The sequence below is a fragment of the Amblyraja radiata genome, chromosome 5 (assembly GCF_010909765.2).
Source record: "Amblyraja radiata isolate CabotCenter1 chromosome 5, sAmbRad1.1.pri, whole genome shotgun sequence".
Lineage (NCBI taxonomy): Eukaryota > Metazoa > Chordata > Chondrichthyes > Rajiformes > Rajidae > Amblyraja > Amblyraja radiata.
In genome coordinates, this window is record NC_045960.1 from 106,551,437 (window position 1) to 106,573,483 (window position 22,047).

At 48.3% G+C, this 22,047-nt stretch overlaps 1 protein-coding gene across 1 annotated transcript in view; it reads right to left on the reverse strand.

Annotated features, from left to right (window-relative positions):
- Positions 1-1,536: 1,536 nt before the first annotated feature.
- lin28b (lin-28 homolog B) overlaps positions 1,537-22,047 on the reverse strand; it is a 208,844-nt gene continuing 188,333 nt past the window's right edge. Inside the window, exon 4 of the mRNA XM_033021922.1 lies at positions 1,537-2,586. Coding sequence (XP_032877813.1) covers positions 2,199-2,586 — 388 coding nt within the window. The 3' untranslated portion in view covers positions 1,537-2,198. The remainder of the gene's footprint in view (positions 2,587-22,047) is intronic.

Here is a 22,047-nt window from a genome sequence, read left to right on the forward strand (position 1 = left end):
TAGAGGAGTATGCGGACAGGTGGGACTAGTGTAGATGGGACATGTTGGCCGGTGTGGGCAAGTTGAGCTGAAGGGCCTGTTTCCACGCTGTATCACTGTGGTTCTATTTCCTGCGTTTTTTGCTAATAATATAAGTTTGATTATCATGGGCACTAATTAAAACTAATATCTCGGAGTGATTTCCACATAAGCAAGATCTTTAGTTTAGTTTAGTTTAGAGATATGGCACTAAAATAGGCCCTTTTGGCCCACCGAATCTGTGCCGACCAGCGATCTCCGCATATTAACACTGCCCTACGCACACCGATGGGCCTGTTTCCACCCTGTTTCCTTAAACTGAGCTTGGATAGCTGACATTTCAGATCAGGACCGTTCTCCTCGAATGAGAGTTTATGTTTTGGCAGGGACTATCTGAAGGGTTTCGGCCCGAAACGTTGCCTATTTCCTTCGCTCCATAGATGCTGCTGCACCCGCTGAGTTTCTCCAGCATTTTTGTGTACCTTCGATTTTCCAGCATCTGCAGTTCCTTCTTGCACACTATCCCAACATTGATTGTGGATGATCAGCCATGATCGTATTGAATGGCGGTGCTGGCTCGAAGGGCCGAATGGCCTACTCTGCCTCAGAGGGAGGTGGAGGCCAGTTCTCTGGATACTTTCAAGAGAGAGCTAGATAGGGCTCATAAAGATAGCGGAGTCAGGGGATATGGGGAGAAGGCAGGAACGGGGAACTGATTGGGGATGATCAGCCATGATCACATTGAATGGCGGTGCTGGCTCGAAGGGCCGAATGGCCTACTCCTGCAACTATTGTCTATTGAACCTATTGTCTATTGAATCAGTTAAGGCAGGTACATGGATACGGCAGGTTTGGAGGGATATGGACCAAATGCAGGCAGGTGGGACGAGTGCAGCTGGGACATGTTGGCCGGTGTGGGCAAGTCAGGCCGAAGGGCCTGTTTCCACTCCATGACTCTTCATCCTATGACCCTTCATCAGGCTGTGGTTGAAGTGGTTTCTTCTCCGAGTGCCACACTCTTAAGTGGAAGCTGATAACCAATGGAAATTCCAAGTTCATGTGGTTGAGGCAACCTATTGAGGCTGGAATCATCTTGCATTAGGTGGACCTTTTAGAGAAAAATGTTGAACTAATACTGCATCTCTTGCAGAAACAAAGTTGCCTGCTGCCTACCGAACACCAGCAGAAGTGACGTGACATTCAAATCTTCAGCACACTAATTCCTAATCTTTTTCTTTTTATAATGTAGACCTATATATATCGGGACATAGATATATATATATATTTATATGAAAGTATTCTACAGTGTTCACAGATTCGAGTTTAAGACACAATGAACAAAATAAACCCCTCCTCCCCCCCCCCCCCCCCCCCCCACCCCACACCTCAAAAAAAAAAGGCATTTGCATCACAGACACACAAACACATTCACATTATCTGTAGTTTCAACGAACCGATATCCAAGTTCAAGACAAGAGGCTTTTACCTCAGCAGCGGTGTTGCACAGAGAAGTAAACGCACAGCCGTGTATTATTTATTGTCACATAAAATCAGCAGACATCCAGCCAGACACTTGGTGATTGACTCGATGCCCTAACTCTGGCAGCATCGATGTCTCGATTTCCTTTGGTATTCAACGTGTGTTAAGGGCATCGTCGATCGATCGATCGATCGATCCGGCTCGTGGGTGGAGCTAGCTGTGCAACCGGGTCTGGTCGTAGTGTTATTCGTATTGCTTGGGTCGAAGTCCGGAGTTGGGGGCGAGAGTTGGGCGAAGAGTACGCACGGTATCAAAGATATTAGAAAAGCCAAAAAGAACGCACACCGCCGGAGCACCCGAAGGCCGCGCTAGGCCGGGTGCGTGGTACGGAGGGAGAGGCCTCTATCCTGCATATTTAGGTAAAAAATAGAGCACATTGGACGTGCGTGAATTTAATCCAAACGGCAACACCTCTCACGGGTTGAATTAAGACTCAGCTCATTCATCCCCCAATGAAAGGACTGGCAGCGCGTGTGATTTTACTTCCCCTTCACTTTTGCAAGTTTTGAGGTAGTTTGAGATCCTATTTGTTCTTTTCTCTCATAATATATATATATATATATGTGTGTGTGTGTGTGTGTGTGTGTGTGTGTGTGTGTGAGTGTGTGTGCGTGTGTTTGACAAAAAAATTCAAAGGAGGTCACTTGCTCTCTGTTTTTTTCCGTTTCTGAACAGCGGACCCTTTCCTGGTGGGTTCTTCGGGACAAGCGGCGGCCTCGTGGGATGACTTGGTGGAGTTTTCCGACTCGGCCTTCTCCTCCTGCGGGCGAGACGGGGCCGGGGGGCCTTGTGCCCCCGCTGCTTCCCCCCTGGGGAGGGCGGCTTGGTGGGAGGAGGGGGTGGAGGTGGAAGGCTGAGGATCGGCTTCGTGCTTTCCCTGAGGAGGGGCGAGGGGCTGGGGGGGGAGAGTTTTGAGGGGACAGTTGGCCACCATGTGCGTGATGCTCTGGCAGTAATGGCACTTCTTTGGCTGAGGAGGTAGACTACATTCCTTCGCGTGGTGGTCGAGGCCTCCGCAGTTGTAACACCTGCATCGAAAACAAAGCAAGAGTCAAGACAAGTGGCCCAATATCACATAGCAGAGATACAGCGTGGAATCAGGCCCTTCCGACCCAACTTGCCCACACCGGCCATAGACAAAGACAATAGACAATAGGTGCAGGAGTAGGCCATTCGGCCCTTCGAGCCTGCACCGCCATTCAATGTGATCATGGCTGATCATCCAACTCAGTATCCCATCCCTGCCTTCTCTCCATACCCCCTGATCCCTTTAGCCACAAGGGCCACATCTAATTCCCTCTTAAAGATAGCCAATGAACTGGCCTCAACTACATTCTGTGGCAGAGAATTCCACAGATTCACCACTCTCTGTGTAAAAAATGATTTTCTCACCTAAAAGATTTCCCTCTTATCCTTAAACTGTGACCCCTAGTTCTGGACTTCCCCAACATCGGGAATAATCTTCCTGCATCTAGCCTGTCCAACCGCTTAAGAATTTTGTAAGTTTCTATAAGATCCCCCCTCAATCTTCTGAATTCTAGCGTGATCATGGCTGATCATCCCCAATCAGTACCCCGTTCCTGCCTTCTCCCCATATCCCCTGACTCCGCTATCTTTAAGAGCTCTATCTAACTCTCTCTTGAAAGCATCCAGGGAATCGGCCGCCACTGCCTTCTGAGGCAGAGAATTCCTCAGTTTCACCTCTCTCTGGGTGAAAACGTTTTTCCTCAACTCTGTTCTATATGGCCTACCCCTTATTCTTAAACTGTGGCCCCTGGTTCTGGACTCCCACAACATTGGGAACATGTTTCCTGCCTCTAGCGTGTCCAAACCCTTAATAATCTTATATATTAGGGAGGGTGGGTAAGGGTTATTTTGTTATTATATATAAAAAACAAAATGGAGGGAAATGTAATGCAATTTGTCAGGTGTACTGTAATTTCTTTTCCTCAAATAAAAATTAAATACAAAAATCTTATGTGTTTCAATAAGATCTCCTCTCATCCTTTTAAATTTCAGTATGTACAAGCCCAGTGGCTCCATTCTTTCAACATATGACAGTCCCGCCATCCCGGGAATTAACCTCATGAACTTGTCCCATCTACATATGGGCCTGTGTTTGGCCCATATCCCTCCAAACCTGTCCTATCCATGTACCTGTCTAAATGTTTCTTAAATGTTGGGATATCACCTGCCGAAACGTCACCTCTCTGTCTGGATACGGTCCTGATATGAAATGCCAGCAACGAAATGTCTGGCAGTATCACTCTGCACAGGCAACTGAATGTGGGGGCCATGCCTGGGCACGTAGACAAAGACATTGGAGCAACTGCACTAGTCCCACCTACCCGCGTTTGGCCCATAGCCCTCCGAACCTGTCCTATCCATGTACCTGTCTAAATGTTTCTTAAATGTTGGGATAGTCCCTGCCTCAACTACCTCCTCCGGCAGCTCGTTCCATACACCCACCACCCTTTGTTTGGATAAGTTACCCATTTCAGGTTCCTATTAAATCTTTCCCCCCTCACCTTCTACCAATGCAATCTGCCTCTCAATCACCCTACACTGGGCAAGAGACTCTTTGCCTTTACCTGATCTATTTCTCTCGATCTAAATGTAGACAATAGACAATAGGTGCAGGAGTAGGCCATTATCACTTTGAATGGCGGTGCTGGATCGAAGGGCCGAATGGCCTACTCCTGAACCTATTGTCTATTGTCTATTGCCATTCGGCCCTCCGAGCCAACACCGCCATCCACTGTGATCATGGCTGATCATCTCCAATCAGTACCCCGTTCCTGCCTTCTCCCCATATCCTCATGACTCCGCTATCTTTAAGAGCTCTATCTAGTTCTCTCTTGAGAGTATCCAGAGAACCGGCCTCCACCGCCCTCTGAGGCAGAGACTTGGATGTATAGGATGGTACATGGTTGCTCCGTTGCTGAACACTTTAACTCCCACTCCCATTCCCACACTGACCTTTCTGCTCTGGGCCTCCTCCACTGTCAGAGTGAGGCCCCACAGGCAAATTGGAGAAACAGCACCTCATATTTCACTTGGGCAGCTGACAACCCAGCTGTATGAATATTGATTTAGCTCATTTCAAGTTACCATTGCACTCCCACTCTCTCTCCGCCCCTCCCCCACCAAGCCGACCTGCCAGTTCCACTCTTCGCATCCATATATCCCTCTGATATCGCCCCTTCCACAGCCAACAATGGACCATTGTGGGCTCCACTTTTCCTTGGCCATCGGTGCCAGCTCTGATTTGTTCTGAACCCCATCATATGTCCATTTTCCCTCTCTCCCCCGACGCAGTATGAAGAAGGGTCTCGACCCGAAACGTCACCTATTCCATTTCTCCAGGGATGCCTCAACTGGTACATCGATGCTTGCAAATACACTGTGGCTTCAATAATCAGAAGAAACTATTTATCACAGAATTTATCCGTCAGTTCAACTCAGGAAGTCAGAAACTCCACACGAACACCATTCATATATGGTTATATCTAACTTGGTTGGAGAGCATGAAAACAAAGGATTTTCACTTTTTTCAATACATGTGACACTAATATACTTCAGACTTCAGACTGCAGAGATACAGTGGGGAAACCCACCCTTCAGCCCACCGAGTACACGTCGACCAGCGATCACCCCGACACTAGCACTATTTTGATTGCGATATTTTGAGTGGGATATTTGTTACACTGATTGTATTGGGAAGGGTGACTATAGGTTGATGGATTGTATATATGACTAAAGGGCCTGTCCCACGAGCATGCGACTCCATGCGGTAAGCGCGACCTAAAGGGCCGGTCCCACCAGTATGCGCCTGCATGCGGCAAGCGCGACCTAACGTGGTCGCTTGATCCGTACGGCCTCGCGGAGCCGGTCCCACTTCGATCGCCGGAGCCGTATGGAGTTGTGCGGAGCTGGTCCCGACATAGCGCGGGGCTCCGAAAAATTGACCTTGTTCAAAAATTCCGCGCGGCAATGGCCTGCCGGCCCGCAGCCACCTCGACGCCGTACGTCACGGGCAAACTTCCCGCGGACTTCGCTCGAATTATAAGGGGTGGGAATTAGCCTTCTTCCTGCTCCTTTTCGGACACATACGATTCATTTGTTTATAAATATTGTTTATGACACTTTAGAAATAATTCTTGTTTTGGTTTTTTTTGTATACTGTTTCATACTTGCTTTTTATTTTTTTATTCTGTTTGAAATAAAAATATTAATAAATAACATATAAATATCCTACACACTGGGGACAATTTACAATTTTTACTGAAGCCAATTAACCTAAATACCTGCGGCTGCACGGTGGCGCAGCGGTAGAGCTGTTGCCTCACAGCGCCAGAGACCCGGGTTCGATCTTCACCACGGGTGCTGTCTGCCTGACGTTTGTACGTTCTCCCCGTGACCACGTGGGTTGTCTCCGGGTGCACCGGTTTCCTTCCACACTCCAGGTCTGTAGGTTAATTGCCTTCTGTAAAATGGCTGCTAGTGTGCAGGATAGAACTAGTGTACGGGGATCGCTGGACGGCGCGGATTCAGCGGGCCGAAGGGCCTGTTTTTCGCTCTGTGCCTCTGAAGTCTAAAACCTAAACTGAAACTAAAACTATCGCTGAATTCTGTGAAATCTGGAAAAGGGCCAAAAGTAAAACAGAGTTGTACAATTGGATTTTACAATCAGGAAACAGAAGCCAGCTAGGATGTTTGTTGTAGAATGAAATTCAGGTTCATAGTTGGACAAAATGTACAAATTACCACAAGAGGGCAATAAAGCCATGGCTGCCATGAATTCATGGCTGTCATGAACTCCAAATGATTGATAAATGGGCCAAAGGGCCTGTTTCGATGTTGCATCTTTCAATTAATTAATCAATAATCAATAATCCATGCCAACCATCGATCACCCGCTCACACTAGTGTTACGTTATCCCACTTTCTCATCCACTCCCGACACACTTGCAGGGAATTTATAGAGGGCACATTAACTTACGAACCCGCTCCTCTTTGGGGCGTGTGAGAAAAAGAGAGAGTTAGAGTTTTCAAGAGAGTTAAGGGCCTGTCTCACTTGGGCAACATTTTAGGCGACAGTATCTCCCTGCCGCCCCAGGATTTTGGAATATTCAAAATCCTTGCGCGACATCTGCGTGTCTTGCCGTGCGCCCGTTCGCACGATGACGTACGGGCGATGCGTGATGACGCACGGTCATTGCCTATGTTAATTTATTTTGCATCACCGTGCTTCACCACGCGTCACCCGTGCGCCATGATGCGTCGCGGCGCATCCCCTTTTATAGGGAAGCTGGTTAATCAACTGGCGTCACGCGCCCCAGATGACGCAACCTGTCGAATCTTGCCGTATATCGTGTCGCGGTGGACGTACATTGACGCCGCTTGACGGCTGTGAGGTCGCAGGCGCTGTCCTATGCTGCCGTATGCTGTCGCACGCTGTCCTATGGTGACGCATGGTGCCGCGCGCCCTGCCCCATGGTGACACGTGGAAATTGGTGACGCATGGTGACGCAGAGTGACGTCAGATGGCACAATGGGCTAAGTGTTCAGCTGGCAACCGGAAGGTAGCCGGTTCGAATCCCGCTTGGAGTGCATACTGTCGTAGTGTCCTTGGGCAAGACACTTCACCCACCTTTGCCTGTGTGTGAATGTGTGTGAATGTGTGTGAGTGATTGCTGGTGGTCGGAGGGGCCGTAGGCGCAGATTGGCAGCCACGCTTCCATCAGTCTGCCCCAGGGCAGCTGTGGCTACAGAAGTAGCTTACCACCACCGAGTGTGACTGAGGAGTGAATGAATAATGCGATGTAAAGCGCCTTGAGTATTAGAAAGGCGCTATATAAATCCCATCCATTATTATTATTATTACCTTGACGCAGGGGTGTCGCATCCTGTCGTACGACTCGACGGTTTTCAGGCGACATCTGGTGTCAGTCACTGACGGCCATAATCGCCCATAAAATCACAAAGTGGGACAGGCCCTCTAGATTTATCTCTTCGGGCTAACGGAATCAAGGGTTATGTGGAAAAAGCAGGAATGGGGTACTGATTGTGGATGATCAGCCATGATCATATTGAATGGCAGTGCTGGCTCGAAGGACCGATACTCCTCCGCCTATTTTCTATGTTTCTATGTTAAAACCAGAGCCACCGGTGGAAAACCGCACATGCAAACTCCACACAGACAGCACCTGAGGTCAGGATTGAACCTATGCCTCTGGACTTGTGAGGCAGCGGTTGTACCAGCTTGCACCACTGTGCCGTCCCTCTCCTTGTTCTCAAACTTACGCTGCAGTGAAAAAGGATTTAGCCTGTATTTGTACACCATGACAGCTCGACTGTAATCACGTATTGTCTTTCCGCTGAGTGAACAGCCCGCAACAAAAACGCTTTTCACTGCACCTCGTGACAATAATAAACCAAGCTAAACGTACGGCCCGTGGGACACAGAGATTAAATAACAGCTTCTTCCCTAACTCAGGAATAGCTTCTTCGCCTCTGTTATCTGGTTTCTGAACGGTCCTTCCATAAGCTAGGGTACTGTCCGATTCACCTCTACCCCATTGTGGACATTGGACTTCATCACTGGAACTGATGCGCTACAATGCTGAGAACTATATCCTTCACTCTGTATCTTCCCCTTTGCTCTTCCCATTGTGCTTGAGTTTGACTTGATTATACTTAGCTTAATTTAGTTCATTCTATAATTTAGTTTATTGTCACGTCTACAGTGAAAAGAATTTTCACGGGTACTGTCTGTACGGAGTTTGCACGTTCTCCCTATGACCACATGGATTTTCCCCGGGTGCTCCGGTTTCCTCCCACACTCCAAAGACATACAGGTTTGTAGGTTAATTGGCTTCGGTAAAATTGTTAATTGTCTCCGGCGTGTGGGATATTGCTGGTGTATGGGGATTTCTGGTCGGCACAGACTTGATGGGCTGAAGCAAAGATCATAGAGCTCCTCTATGATCTTTGGGCTGAAGGGCCTGTTTCCGTGCTGTATCTCTAAACTAAACCGAACAAAAAGGCTTTTCATTCAACCTCGGTTCATGAGACAATAATATAAACTAATCTAAACTAAACTAACCTCTCCTTATAACTTAGACAATAGACAATATGTGCAGGAGTAGGCCATTCGGCCCTTTGAGCCAGCACTGCCATTCAATGTGATCATGGCTGATCATCCACAATCAGTACCCCATTCCTGCCTTCTCCTCATATCCCCTGACTCCGCTATCTTTAAGAGCCCTATCAAGCTCTCTCTTGAAAATATCCAGAGAACTGGCTTCCACCGCCCTCTGAGGCAGAGAATTCCACAGACTCACCACTCTCTGTGAGAAAAAGTGTTTCCTCGTCTCCGTTCTAAATGACTTACCCATTATTCTGAAACTCTGGCCCCTGGTTCTCGACTTCCCCAACATCGGGAACATGTTTCCTGCCTCTAGCGTGTCCAAACTCTTAATAATCTTATATGTTTCAATGAGATATCCTCTCATCCTTCTAAACTGTACAAGCCCAGCCGCTCCATTCTCTCAGCATATGACAGTCTCGCCATCTCGGGAATTAACCTCAATAGCAAGAATTCCTCAAACTAGGGGACCAAAACTGCACACAATACTCCAGGTGTGGTCTCACTAGGGCTCAGTACAACTGCAGAAGGACCTCTTTGTTCCTTTACTCGACTCCTCTTGTTATGAAGGGCAACATGCCATTCGCTTTCTTCACTGCCTGCTGTACCTGCATGCTTACTTATACATGAAATATACCGCATGGATATTGTGGGCCGAAGGGCCTCTTGATGTGCTATACTGTTTTATGTTCCATGTACCTGTAAAGCTGCAGCAGGTAAGAATGTCATTGTTCTGGTCTAATACATATGGCAATTAAATACTCTTGACTCTCAAGCAGGTAGGTTCAGGTACAGCTTTATTATTGTCACCTGTACCGAGGCACAGTAAAAAGCTTTGTTTGAATGCTATTTAATCAAATCGGATAATATTATTCATTAATACAATCAAGCCAAACTCATGCACAATGGGTAGATGAAAGGGAAAGAGACAGAGTGCAGAATATAGTTCTCAGCAGAGGGGAGAGGAAAATCAGGACATTGGACTTTGTCTAAAGTACTTTGTCTAAAGGGCGGTCATGGTGGCTCTGCGGTAGAGTCGCTGCCTTACAGCAAATGCAGCGCTGGAGACCCGGGTTCGATCCCGGTTGAAGATTTTTAGCGGCCTGCAACGACCTATGACGGGTGGCGGCAGTCGCCGACAAAGTCGCGTAAGTGGGACAGGCAAGCGCCAGAGACTCAGATTCGACCTTGACCGTGGGTGCTGTCTGTACGGAGTTTGCCCGTTCTCCCCGTGGGGTTTCTCTGAGATCTTCGGTTTCCTCCCGCTCTCCAAAGACGTACAGGACTGTAGGCAAATTGGCTTGGTTAATATAAAAATTGTCCCTAGTGGGTGTAGGATAGTGTTAGTGTGCGGGGATCGCTGGTCGGCGAGGACCTGATGGGCCGAAGGGCCTGTTTCCGCGCTGTATCTCTAAACTAAACTAAACTAGTGTGCTGCAATGCTGATAACTATATTCTGCCCCTTTGTATCTTCCCCTTTGCTCTACCTGTTGAACTTGAGTTTGAACTGATTGTATCTATGTATGGGAAAAAGTCATTATCGTGTTCTCCAGAGATGTTGCCTGACCCGCTGAATTTCTCCTCCACTTTGTATATTTGTTCCCCATACAGAAGGTTGGACAGGCTAAGATTTTATTCCTTGGCGTGCAGGAGGCTGAGGGGGGATGATCTTACAGAGGTGTATAAAATGGTGAGGGGAGTGGAGAGGGTTAAGGGCCCAGTGCCTTTTACCTAAGGTAAGTGAATCGAGAACCAGAAGACTCAGAGGTCGTGAGGGGAAATATATATTTCAAACTAAACCTAAACCCTAACTTTATATACTTCTGTCAGTTCTTCCCTCAGCCTCCTGCGTTGTAGAGAAATCCATTCATCTCGCATGATGTGCAATTCTATGCTGGTCACGTTCTTAGCTTAGTTTAGTTTGGAGATACAGCGTGGAAATAGGCCCTTCGGCCCAACGAATGCGTACCAACCAGCGATCCCCACACACTAAAGGGCCTGTCCCACTTTCACAACTTAAGTCACGACCTCTGCCGAGTTTGCCCTTGACTCATCCTCGCAGCATGTTCGTCATGAGGTCGTAGCAGGCCGTGATGCTGGTCGTAGGTACTCGTGGCATCAAGTAGGTCGGGGCGTGTTTTCTAGCCTGATGAAAAATGTTCACGAGTAAAAAAAGGTTGTGAATTAGATCCTGAGAGTGGGACAGGCCCTGAACACCATCCAACACACACTGATCGTACAAACTGTACGGACAGCACCCGCAGTCAGGATCGAACCCGGGTCCCTGGCGCTGTAAGGCAGCGACTCTACCGCTGCGCCACCGTGCCGCCCTGCAGATTCTGTGAGAATGGCAGCCAGCACCGGCTCCATTAACACGGCAACTCCCCATTGACTTGAGAGACTTTACACTTTATAGACTCAGCGCTGAAACTGGCTCCTCAGCCCACTTGGTCCACGTCGACCAATGTTCACCCCGTACAATATGAACCAGAGAAAAAGTCCAATGTCCACAATGGGGTAGAGGTGAATCGGACAGTACCCTAGCTTATGGAAGGACCGTTCAGAAGCCAGATAACAGAGGGGAAGAAGCTGTCCCTGAGCAGTTCCTGGTGGTGCACGCCTTCAAGCTCATGTGCCTTCTGCCAGATGAGAGTGTTGAGAAGGAGGAATGACTGGGGTCAGACAAATCTTTGATTGTGTTGTGTCGGAAGGAACTGCAGATGCTGGTTTGCACCGAAGTTAGGCACAAAATGCTGGAGTAACTCAGCGGGCCAGGCAGCATCTCTGGAGAGAAGGAATAGGTGACGTTTTCGGGTCGAGACCTGTCTTCAGACTGGTGTTCAGAGCCAGCTAATGGCCTTCTTCACAGGTGAACAGGCAGAGAAGTATTGTTCTAGGCTGGCTAAGTTTATAATGGTAGTTACTGATGGGCACAGCATTTTGCTATAGGATCATAGAGTCATAGAGAGTCATGGAGTCAATGAACACGGAAACAGGGCCTTTGGCCCAACATGCCCACATTGGCCAACATGTCCCAGCGACACTAGTCCCACCTGCCCCTATCCCTCCATAGCCTATTAAAACTAAAGTCAAAATCTAGGAAGCTCAGTGTGTCTTCAACAACTCTCACCAACTTCTACAGATGCACCATGGAAAGCATTTAATCGGGATGCATCACAGCAAGAAACGTCACCCATCCATGTTCTTCAGAGATGCTGCCTGACCCACTGAGTTACTCCAGCACTTTGTGAAACGTCACCTATCCATGTTCTCCAGAGATGCTGCCTGACCCACTGAGTTACTCCAGCACTCTGTGAAACGTCACCCATCCATGTTCATCAGAGATGCTGCCTGACCCACTGAGTTACTCCAGCACTTTGTGAAACGTCACCTATCCATGTTCTCCAGAGATGCTGCCTGACCCGCTGAGTTACTCCAGCACTTTGTGAAACGTCACCTATCCATGTTCTCCAGAGATGCTGCCTGACCCGCTGAGTTACTCCAGCACTCTGTGTCTTTGCTTCTGATGTTATGGCAGACTCTGGCCAGCAGGTAGAGCTGCTGAGCAGGTTTTTTATATTAAACAAACAGTCCGAGATTATGCTGGCTTATATTCAACAGTCGGTATTTCCCTGTTTAAATATGATGCAATATTTTGGCAAGTGTAAACTGCAAGCATGGGATTTCCCCACGTGTATAGTCAAACACGGAAGTGCCGAACTTGACAACAGTTGCCAAACTGCTTGGAATTTAAAAGGACACAAATTGCTGGAGTAACTCAGTGGGTCAGGAAACATCTCTGGAAGACACGGATAGGTGCTCTCATGGATTCATAGAGTGATACAGCATGGAAACAGGCCCTTCGGCCCAACTTGCCCACACCAGCCAACATGTCCCTGCTACACTAGTCCCACCTGCCTATGTTTGGTCCATACCCCTCCAAACCTGTCCTATCCATGTACCTGTCTAAATGTTTCTTAAATGTTGGGATAGTCCCCGCTTCAACTACCTCCTCTGGCAGCTCATTCCATACGCCCACCATCCTTTGTGTGAAAAATGTTACCCCTCCTATTAAATCTTTTCGGATCCCTTCAGTGCTGATGAATAATAGTAAGTAAGTAAGTTTATTGGCCAAGTATTCACATACAAGGAATTTGCCTTGGTGCTCCGCCCGCAAGTAACAACATGACATACAGTGACAGTTACGAATGACTCAGAAAACACTAAACATTAATGTGAACCAACAAAATACCAGATCAAAGGGAGGCTACAGATTTTTGGTTATTGAGTAGAGCAACTACTCGTGGATAAAAACTGTTTTTATGTCTGGCTGTGGCAGCTTTGACAGTCCGGAGTCGCCTTCCAGAGGGAAGTGATTCAAAGAGCTTGTGGCCAGGATGAGAGGGGTCAGAGATGATCTTGCCCGCTCGCTTCCTGGCCCTTGCAGTGTACAGTTCATCAATGGAGGGAAGGTTGCAGCCAATAATCTTCTCTGCTGATCGGACGATTCGCTGCAGCCTCCAGGTGTCGTGCTTGGTGGCTGAGCCAAACCAGACCATGATGGAGAAGGTGAGGACAGACTCTACGATGGCCGTGTAGAATTGGACCATCATTGCCTGTGGCAGATTGTGCTTCCTCAGCTGCCGCAGGAAGTACATCCTCTGTTGTGCCTTTTTGACTGTGGAGTCGATGGTAGCCCCCCCACTTAAGGTCCTTGGAGATGATGGTTCCCAGGAACTTAAAAAACTCCACAGATGTGACTGGTGTTGTTGATGGTGAGTGGGGGGGGAGGGGAGGGGGAGCTCTCCTAAAGTCTACAATCAATTCCACTGTCTTAAGAGCATTGAGCACTAGATTGTTGCTACGGCACCAGGACGCCAGCTGTGACTCTTCCTGTCTGTAGGCAGATCCCTCCCCATCCTGGATCAGTCCAATCGGGGTTGTGTCGTCCGCAAACTTGAGAAGCTTGACAGAGGTGTCTGTGGAGGTGCAGTCGTTGGTGTAGAGAGAGTAGAGGAGAGGGTAGAGTACGCAGCCTTGCGGTGCTCCTATGCTGAGTGTTTGCGGGTCCGAGATGTGCTTTCCCAGCCTCACATGCTGCTTCCTGTCTGTCAGGAAGTTGGTGATCCACCGACAGAGGGGTCCAGGCACAGTCAACTCGGAAAGTTTGGAGTGTAGTAGCTCTGGCACAATGGTGTTGAATGCAGAGCTAAAATCAACAAACAGGATCCTCACGTAGGTCCCCTTGTGGGCTAGGTACTGTAGGATGAAGTGCAGGCCCAGGTTGACTGCGTCATCCACAGATCTATTGGCCCGATATGCAAATTGCTCAGGGTCCAGCAGGGAGTTTGTGATATTTTTCAGCTTGGCCAGCACAAGCCTTTGTGTCTTCATGACTACAGAGGTCAGTGCGGCAGGCCTGTAGTCATTAAGACAAGTAAGACAAGTAATAGAAAAATAGAAACATAGAAAATAGGTGCAGGAGTAGGCCATTCGGCCCTTCGAGCCTGCACCGCCATTCAATATGATCATGGTTGATCATCCAACTCAGTATCCTGTACATGCTTTCTCTCCATACCCCCTGATCCCTTTAGCCACAAGGGCCACATCTAACTCCCTCTTAAATATAGCCAATGAACTGGCCTCAACTACCCTCTGTGGCAGAGAATTCCAGAGATTCACCACTCTCTGTGTGAAAAATGTTTTCCTCATCTCGGTCCTAAAAGATTTCCCCATTATCCTTAAACTGTGACCCCTTGTTCTGGACTTCCCCAACATCGGGAACAATCTTCCTGCATCTAGCCTGTCCAACCCCTTAAGAATTTTGTAAGTTTCTATAAGATCCCCCCTCAATCTTCTAAATTCTAGCGAGTACAAGCCGAGTCTATCCAGTCTTTCTTCATATGAAAGTCCTGACATCCCAGGAATCAGTCTGGTGAACCTTCTCTGTACTCCCTCTATGGCAAGAATGTCCTTCCTCAGATTAGGAGACCAAAACTGTACGCAATACTCCAGGTGTGGTCTCACCAAGACCCTGTACAACTGCAGTAGAACCTCCCTGCTCCTATACTCAAATCCTTTTGCTAATCAAATACTAGCTCCAAGTTAACCCACATGCTGTACTTTGATTTTTTTTTTATATACCTAGGTATATATGTGTTGGTGAGGCTGCACTGAGAGTATTGTGTTCTGTTCTGGGCACCATGTTATAGAACATGTGGTCAAGTTAGAAAGGGAACAGAGAAGATTTACAAGGATGTTCCCAGGACTCGACGGCCTGAGCAATAGGGGGAAGTTGAGCAGGCTGGGATTATTCTTGGGAACGCAGGAGGATGAAGGGCGATCTTATAGAGGTGCATAAATGCATGAGAGAAGTAGATTAGGTAGATGCACAAGTGTCTCATGTCCAGAGTCGGGGGAATTGAGAACCAGAGGACATAGGGTTAAGGTGAAAGGGCAAAGATTTAATAGGGATCCGAGGGGTAACTTTTTTCGCTGACATTTTACAGTTATACCTGGCCATTTAACTGACAGGCATGTACGCCTTCGGCGTGTGGGAGGAAACCGGAGCACCCGGAGAAAACCCACGCGGTCACGGGGAGAACGCAAACAAAAATTCCATACAGACAAAACACGGTAGTCAGGATCGAACCCAGGTCTCTGGCGCTGTGAGGCAGCAAATCCACCGTTGCGCCACTGTGCTGCCCATATGTGAAGTACAAAAATGATGGGAGCCACAGATTGGGCCCACTTGCCCACACCGCCCCTGCTGTTCAACCATAGTGGGTATCAGTTGATCCCAGGGATGAATCTTTGCTACTCACAAGGTACGACTCTTTGGGCGAATACTCACGACCATACAGGCTTCACCCCGCGACATGTCGCCTGTATGGTCGTGAGTCGTCTCCTCAGTCGCCCAAAGAGTCGTAGCGTCTTTCTGGTCTCCGCTGAATTTTCAACATGTTGAAAACTTTTCGCGACCTGCAACGACCTACGACGGGTGCCGGCAGTCGCCCAAAAAGTCGCCTAAGTGGGACAGGCCCTTTCCAGCGCCAGAGACTCAGATTCGATCCTGACCGTGGGCGCTGTCTGTACGGAGTTTGTACGTTCTCCCTGTGGGTTTTCTCCGGGTGCTCCGGTTTCCTCCCGCACTCCAAAGACGTACAGGACTGTAGGTAAATTGGCGTCTGTAAATCGCCGCTAGAGCGTGAGTTCAGTTTATCGTGAGGTAGAGTGAAAAGCTTTTGTTGCGTGCTAACCATTCAGCGGGAGGACAAGACACGATTACAATCGAGCCGTCCACAGTGTACAGATTCATGGATGAAGGGAATAATGTGAATAACATTATTGAATGTAGGATAGAACTAGTGTCTGGGTCACCGCTGGTCGGCGTGGACCCGTTGGGCGAAAGGGCATGTTCCCACCCTGTATTTCCAAACCAAAACTAAGTATAAGGGCGGCACGATGGCACAGCGGTAGAGTTGCTGCCTTACAGCGCCAGAGGCCCGGGTTTGATTCTGACTACGGGTGCTGTCTGTACCGTGGTCTCACTGTGAACTGCGTGGGTTTTCTCCGGGTGCTCCGTCTTCCATCCACACTCGAACCACATGCAGGTTTGTTGTTAACTGTCTTGGTAAAATTGTATATTGTCCCCATTGTGTCTAGGATAGTGCTGGTGTGAGGTGCTGCCTTTGTGGGCCGAAGGGCCTGTTTCTGCACTGTATCTCTCAACATAGAGAAACATAGTAACATAGAAAATAGGTGCAGGAGTAGGCCATTTGGCCCTTCGAGCCTGCACCGCCATTCAATATGATCACGGCTGATCATCCAACTCAGTATCCTGTACCTGCCTTCTCTCCATACCCCCTGATCCCTTTAGCCACAAGGGCCACATCTAACTCCCTCTTAAATATAGCCAATGAACTGGCCTCAACTACCTTCTGTGGCAGAGAATTCCACAGATTCACCACTCTCTGTGTGAAAAATGTTTTTCTCATCTCGGTCCTAAAAGATTTCCCCCTTATCCTTAAACTGTGACCCCTTGTTCTGGACTTCCCCAACATCAGGAACAATCTTCCTGCATCTAGCCTGTCCAACCCCTTAAGAATGTTGTAAGTTTCTATAAGATCCCCCCTCAATCTTCTAAATTCTAGCGAGTACAAGCCGAGTCTATCCAGTCTTTCTTCATATGAAAGTCCTGACATCCCAGGAATCAGTCTGGTGACCCTTCTCTGTACTCCCTCTATGGCAAGAATGTCTTTCCTCAGATTAGGAGACCAAAACTAAACTAAACTAAAACTAAACTAAATCTGGCTCCACTACACTCTTGCCTGTATCGACCATAAACACAGGCATAATTTAACTAACTTTAAAAAGGGCATTCCATCGATGCATACAGGATTTCAGTGCTAGTGTGCAGTGCTCTTATGTGGACTGGGACAATTGTGATTTCTACTCTCAGATGTTTATACCACAGATTTTGATTTGGATCATTTTGGAAGAAAAACACCACTTCAGTACAGCAGGGTAATGAGTAAACAATACAATCTTTCTGTCACTCAGTTAGTCGAGGTGGACGGACAAACGTGAAAGCTGATGTTCCCCCCTCAGATTCCCATTAAATCTTTTTCACTTCATCGTGAACCTACGTATGTCCTCTGCTCCTCGATTCGCCTACTCTGGGCAAGCGACTCTGTGAATCTATTCCTCCCAAGATTTTGTACGCCTCTATGAGATCACCCCTCATCCTCCTGCGTTCCAAGGAATGGAGTCCCAGCCTACTGGGCTTGTACACTCTGGAATTTAGAAGGATAAGAGGGATTCTTATTGAAACATGTAAGATTATGAAAGGGTTGGACACGCCAGAGGCAGGAAACATGTTCCCGATGTTGGGGGAGTCCAGAACCAGGGGCCACAGTTTAAGAATAAGGATTAAGCCATTTAGAACGGTGATGAGGAAATACTTTTTCTCACAGATAGTTGTGAGTCTGTGAAATTCTCTGCCTCAGAGGGCGGTGGAGGCCGGTTCTCTGGATGCTTTCAAGAGAGAGTTAGATAGGGCTCTTTAAGATAGTGGAGTCAGGGGATATCGGGAGAAGGCAGGATCGGGGTGCTGATTGTGGATGATCAGACATGATCACGTTGAATGGCAATGCTGGCTCGAAGGGCCGAATGGCCTACTCCTGTACCCATTGTCTACTGTCTGCTCAACCTCTCCCTACAGCTCAGACCCTCTAGTCCTGGCAACATCCTTGTAAATCTTCTCTGAACCCTCTCCAGCTTGACAACATCTTTCCTGCAACATTCCTTCCAGGGCCGGCATCATTGGGTGAGAGTTGAGAGTGAGAATTTGTGAGGGATTGCAGCGACCTGGGGGAGGGGGGGGGGGGGAGGAGGGTGTTCCCACCCCCACGGTAGGGAGATTTTGCATTTTTCACCTATCACACTATCTGCATGGGAGTGTGAATGCGGGTGAAGCAGCATCTATAGAGCGGTAGACAAAAATGCTTGCGTCTGAAGAAGGGTCCAACTCAGACATAGATGCTGCCTCACCCGCTGCGTTACTCCAGCATTTTTGTCTACATTGCTATTTTAAATAGTGTGCGATGGGCTGAAGCTAATCAAGCTGCTCGTTCTTTACGGGAAAACTGCCGACAGAAAACTTCTCATTGGTGAGTGTGGAGGAGTGTAACTTTATTTATTTATGTATATTTAAAAATATATATTTTTTTGAGCCTGAGAAATTCTGTCATCAGCGTGGTTGCGTGAGAATTTCATGAAATGCGTGACTCTCACGCTCAATGCGTGAGAGTTGGCAGCCTTGACATTCCAAACGCGGCCTCTAGTCTAATCTTCAAACCGCTCCTGCTCGCATTTCTAGCGCAGGGGAATCGAGGCAAAAATAATGGAATTTATCAGAATTTATCAATTCTGCCGCTTGGTTTCGGAGGTAGCACCATCGAGATCGGCGGAGCTGGGACCTCTCTTTCATGTACATTTGCTGCGGTTTATTCCTGAGGTGCAACAAAAGAACTCTCAAAAGAAACTTCTTTGGAATGCACGATGACCTCGCACCATCATCTGTTTGCTCCACATGACCTGATGAAGTGTCGAGTGAGCTACAACAAAACTGTGGCAGACTGAGCATAATGGGACCATCAGCTACACTTCAATCTGCAGTGGCAAGCCTCACGCATGGCACATAACTCCATATTCAGTGCAGTTTATTCACACTTACATGAGCAATTCCTTAAGCCCACTGCGCAACATGGTCTCCAATTCAGAACTCCCCCCCCCCACCCCGTGGTCCCCACGTTGGAGCTCGCCCACCCCTGGTCTCCACGTCGGAGCTACCACAGTGGTCTCCACCTCGGAGCTCCCACAGTGGTCTCCACCTCGGAGCTACCACCGTGGTCTCCACCTCGGAGCTACCACCGTGGTCTCCACCTCGGAGCTCCCACCGCAGTCTCCTCATCAAATAGTAAAGTTGTGGTGTCAGTGGATATATTTAAGACATAGATAGATAGATTCTTGATCAGTACGGGCGTCAGGGGTTATGGGGAGAGGGCAGGAGAATGGGGCTGAGAGGGAAAGATAGATCAGCCATGATTGAATGGCGGAGTAGACTTGATGGTCCGAATGGCCTTATTCTGCTCCTATGACTTATAGAGTCATAGATTCCTACAGCGTGGATACAGGCCCTTCGGCCCAACATGCCCACACTGATCAACATGTCCCATCTACACTATTACCACCTACCTGCGTTTGGCCCATACGTCTAAATGTTTCTTACACGTTATGATAGTACCTGCCTCAACTTCCTCCTCTGGCAGCTCGTTCCATACACCCACCAACCACCCTTTTGTGAGAAAAAGTTGCCCCTCACGTCCCTATTAAATCTCTCTCCCCCCCCTCACCTTAAATACTTCCAAACTTAATTTAGGATTTCAGTTTGAATAAACAAACTGACTTCGTTTTTAAGAATAAGGGGTTGGCCATTTAGAACGGATATGAGGAAACACTTTTTCCACACAGAGAGTTGTGAGTCTGTGGAATTCTCTGCCTCAGAGGGCGGTGGAGGCCGGTTCTCTGGATACTTTCAAGAAAGAGCTAGATAGGGCTCTTAAAGATAGCGGAGTCAGGGGATATGGGGAGAAGGCAGGAACGGGGTACTGATTGTGGATGATCAGCCGTGATCACATTGAATGGCCGCTCTGGCTCGAAGGGCCGAATGGCCTGCTCCTGCACCTGTTGTCTATTGTCTAGTGGAAAGTACCACTCTTTAGCATTTTATCACCTTACTTGTCCAAGAATCAAGATGATTTAATTGTCATTTGTATCAACAACGGAACAATGACATTCTTACTTGCAGCAGCTTAACAGCATGTAAATGCACTACATATAAGATGTAATAATTGAAGAAATTCTGTGAATTATTAATTATAATACAAGGTAGCCACAGTAATGCAAACAGACAAATATAGAGCATAGAAAAGTACAAAGAGCTGGAGTAACTCAGCAGGACAGGCAGCATCTCCGGGAAAAGGAATGGGTGACGTTTCGGATCGAGACCCTTCTTCAGACTGAGAGTCAGAGAACCGAGAGATATCGACCATTGGACCATAGGTAGACAAAAATGCTGGAGAAACTCAGCGGGTGAGGCAGCATCTAGATGTTTCTCCAGCATTTTTGTCTACCTTCGATTTTTCCAGCATCTGCAGTTCTTTCTTAAACATCTTGACCATTGGACTATGTAGGGTTTTACCTTTGATCATTGTTACTATTTTTGCATACCTCGCATTCATTTGTTCTATATCTCAGGGGGCGCCGTCCTGTACGGGTATGGCTGCCCAGCCTGCAGCTGTCCGTTTTTCATCTCTTTTTTTAATTTTTAGTTAGTTGAGTTTTTGTTTTTCGGAGTTCTAGTCTTTTTAATGTGGGGGTGGAGGGGGGGAAGGGGGAAACTACTTTTCAGGGTCCCTACCTGGTCGGAGAGGCAGCTTTTCCCCGGGCTGCACCTTCGACCCGTCCTCGCGGCCTACCAGCGGGTCTGGAGCGGCGTTTCCTGAGGGGACCGCCCAGTACCTCGGCTTCGGCGGTGGCACAGCGCTGGAGCGCCATCGCGGAGCGGAGCGGGCGATGCCTTGCCCGGGTCGCCACGCTGGAACTCCGGTGTGCTGGGATCTGCCGATGAAACATCGCGGAGCTGCGGGGTCTGTGGAGCGGCCAGCCGCGGGCGGCGGCGCTGAACTTTTCATCGGGAGCCTGGGATCTCTCGCCGAGACCGCAAAGTGGTGGAGCTCCATCCAGCGCGGCCTGCCGGCTTTGGAAGCCGCGGTCTCTAGTAAGGAAGCGGCCATTCCAGGTGTCCCAAGCCGCTGAGAGGATTCTCCCGACGCCGGAGCACCATCACCCGGCGAGAAGGGCCTGGAACATCGGGCCCCGTAGCGGCGATTGCGGAGACCTCAATAGGCCCGACTATGGGTGGACATGGGGATGGGGATTGGACTTTGTGCCTTCCCTCACAGTGGGAACCATTGTAGGGGGATGTTTTTATGTTTTATGTTAAATTCTTCAATGTTGTGTCTTATCTTTATCTGTGTGCCGCAATGGCAAGTCAAATTTCACTACACCAATTGGTGTATGTGATAATAAATGTCCTTTGTCCTTTGTCCCTTGCCCATTTCCCTTTCCCCTGACTCTCAGTATGAAGAAGGGTCTGGACCCAAAAACGTCACCTATTCCTTTTCTCCAGAGATTCTGCCTGTGCCGCTGAGTTACTCCAGCGTTTCATGTCTATTTTCGGTGTAAACCAGCATCTGCAGTTCCTTCCGACAGATAGAAAAATACCACTCAGAAACAAGCCTTTTAGTTCACAATGTCGGAGTCAATCACAGTGAATAGCAGCGCTGGCTCGAAGGACCGAATGGCCTACTCCTGCACCTATTGTCTATTGTCTATTGATTAAGATGCCAAGCTAAACTGATCTCCTCTGACTGCACATGATCCGTATCCATCCAGTCCCTGTATATCCATGTGTCTATCGAAAAGCCTCTCAAATGCCTCCATCATATCGGCCTCCACCACCACCCCTGGCAGCGCGTTCCAGGCACCCACCACCCTCAGTGTATTAAACTTGTCCTGCACATCTCCTTTAAGCTTCCCCCCTCTCACCTTAAAACTACATCTTCTATTACTTGTCTGAAGAAGGGTTTCGACCCGAAACGTTGCCTATTTCCTTCACTCCATAGATGCTGCCTCACCCACTGAGTTTCTCCAGCATTTTTGTCTACCTTCTATTACTTGGCAGTTGCACACTGGGGAAAAAGGGTTCTATCTA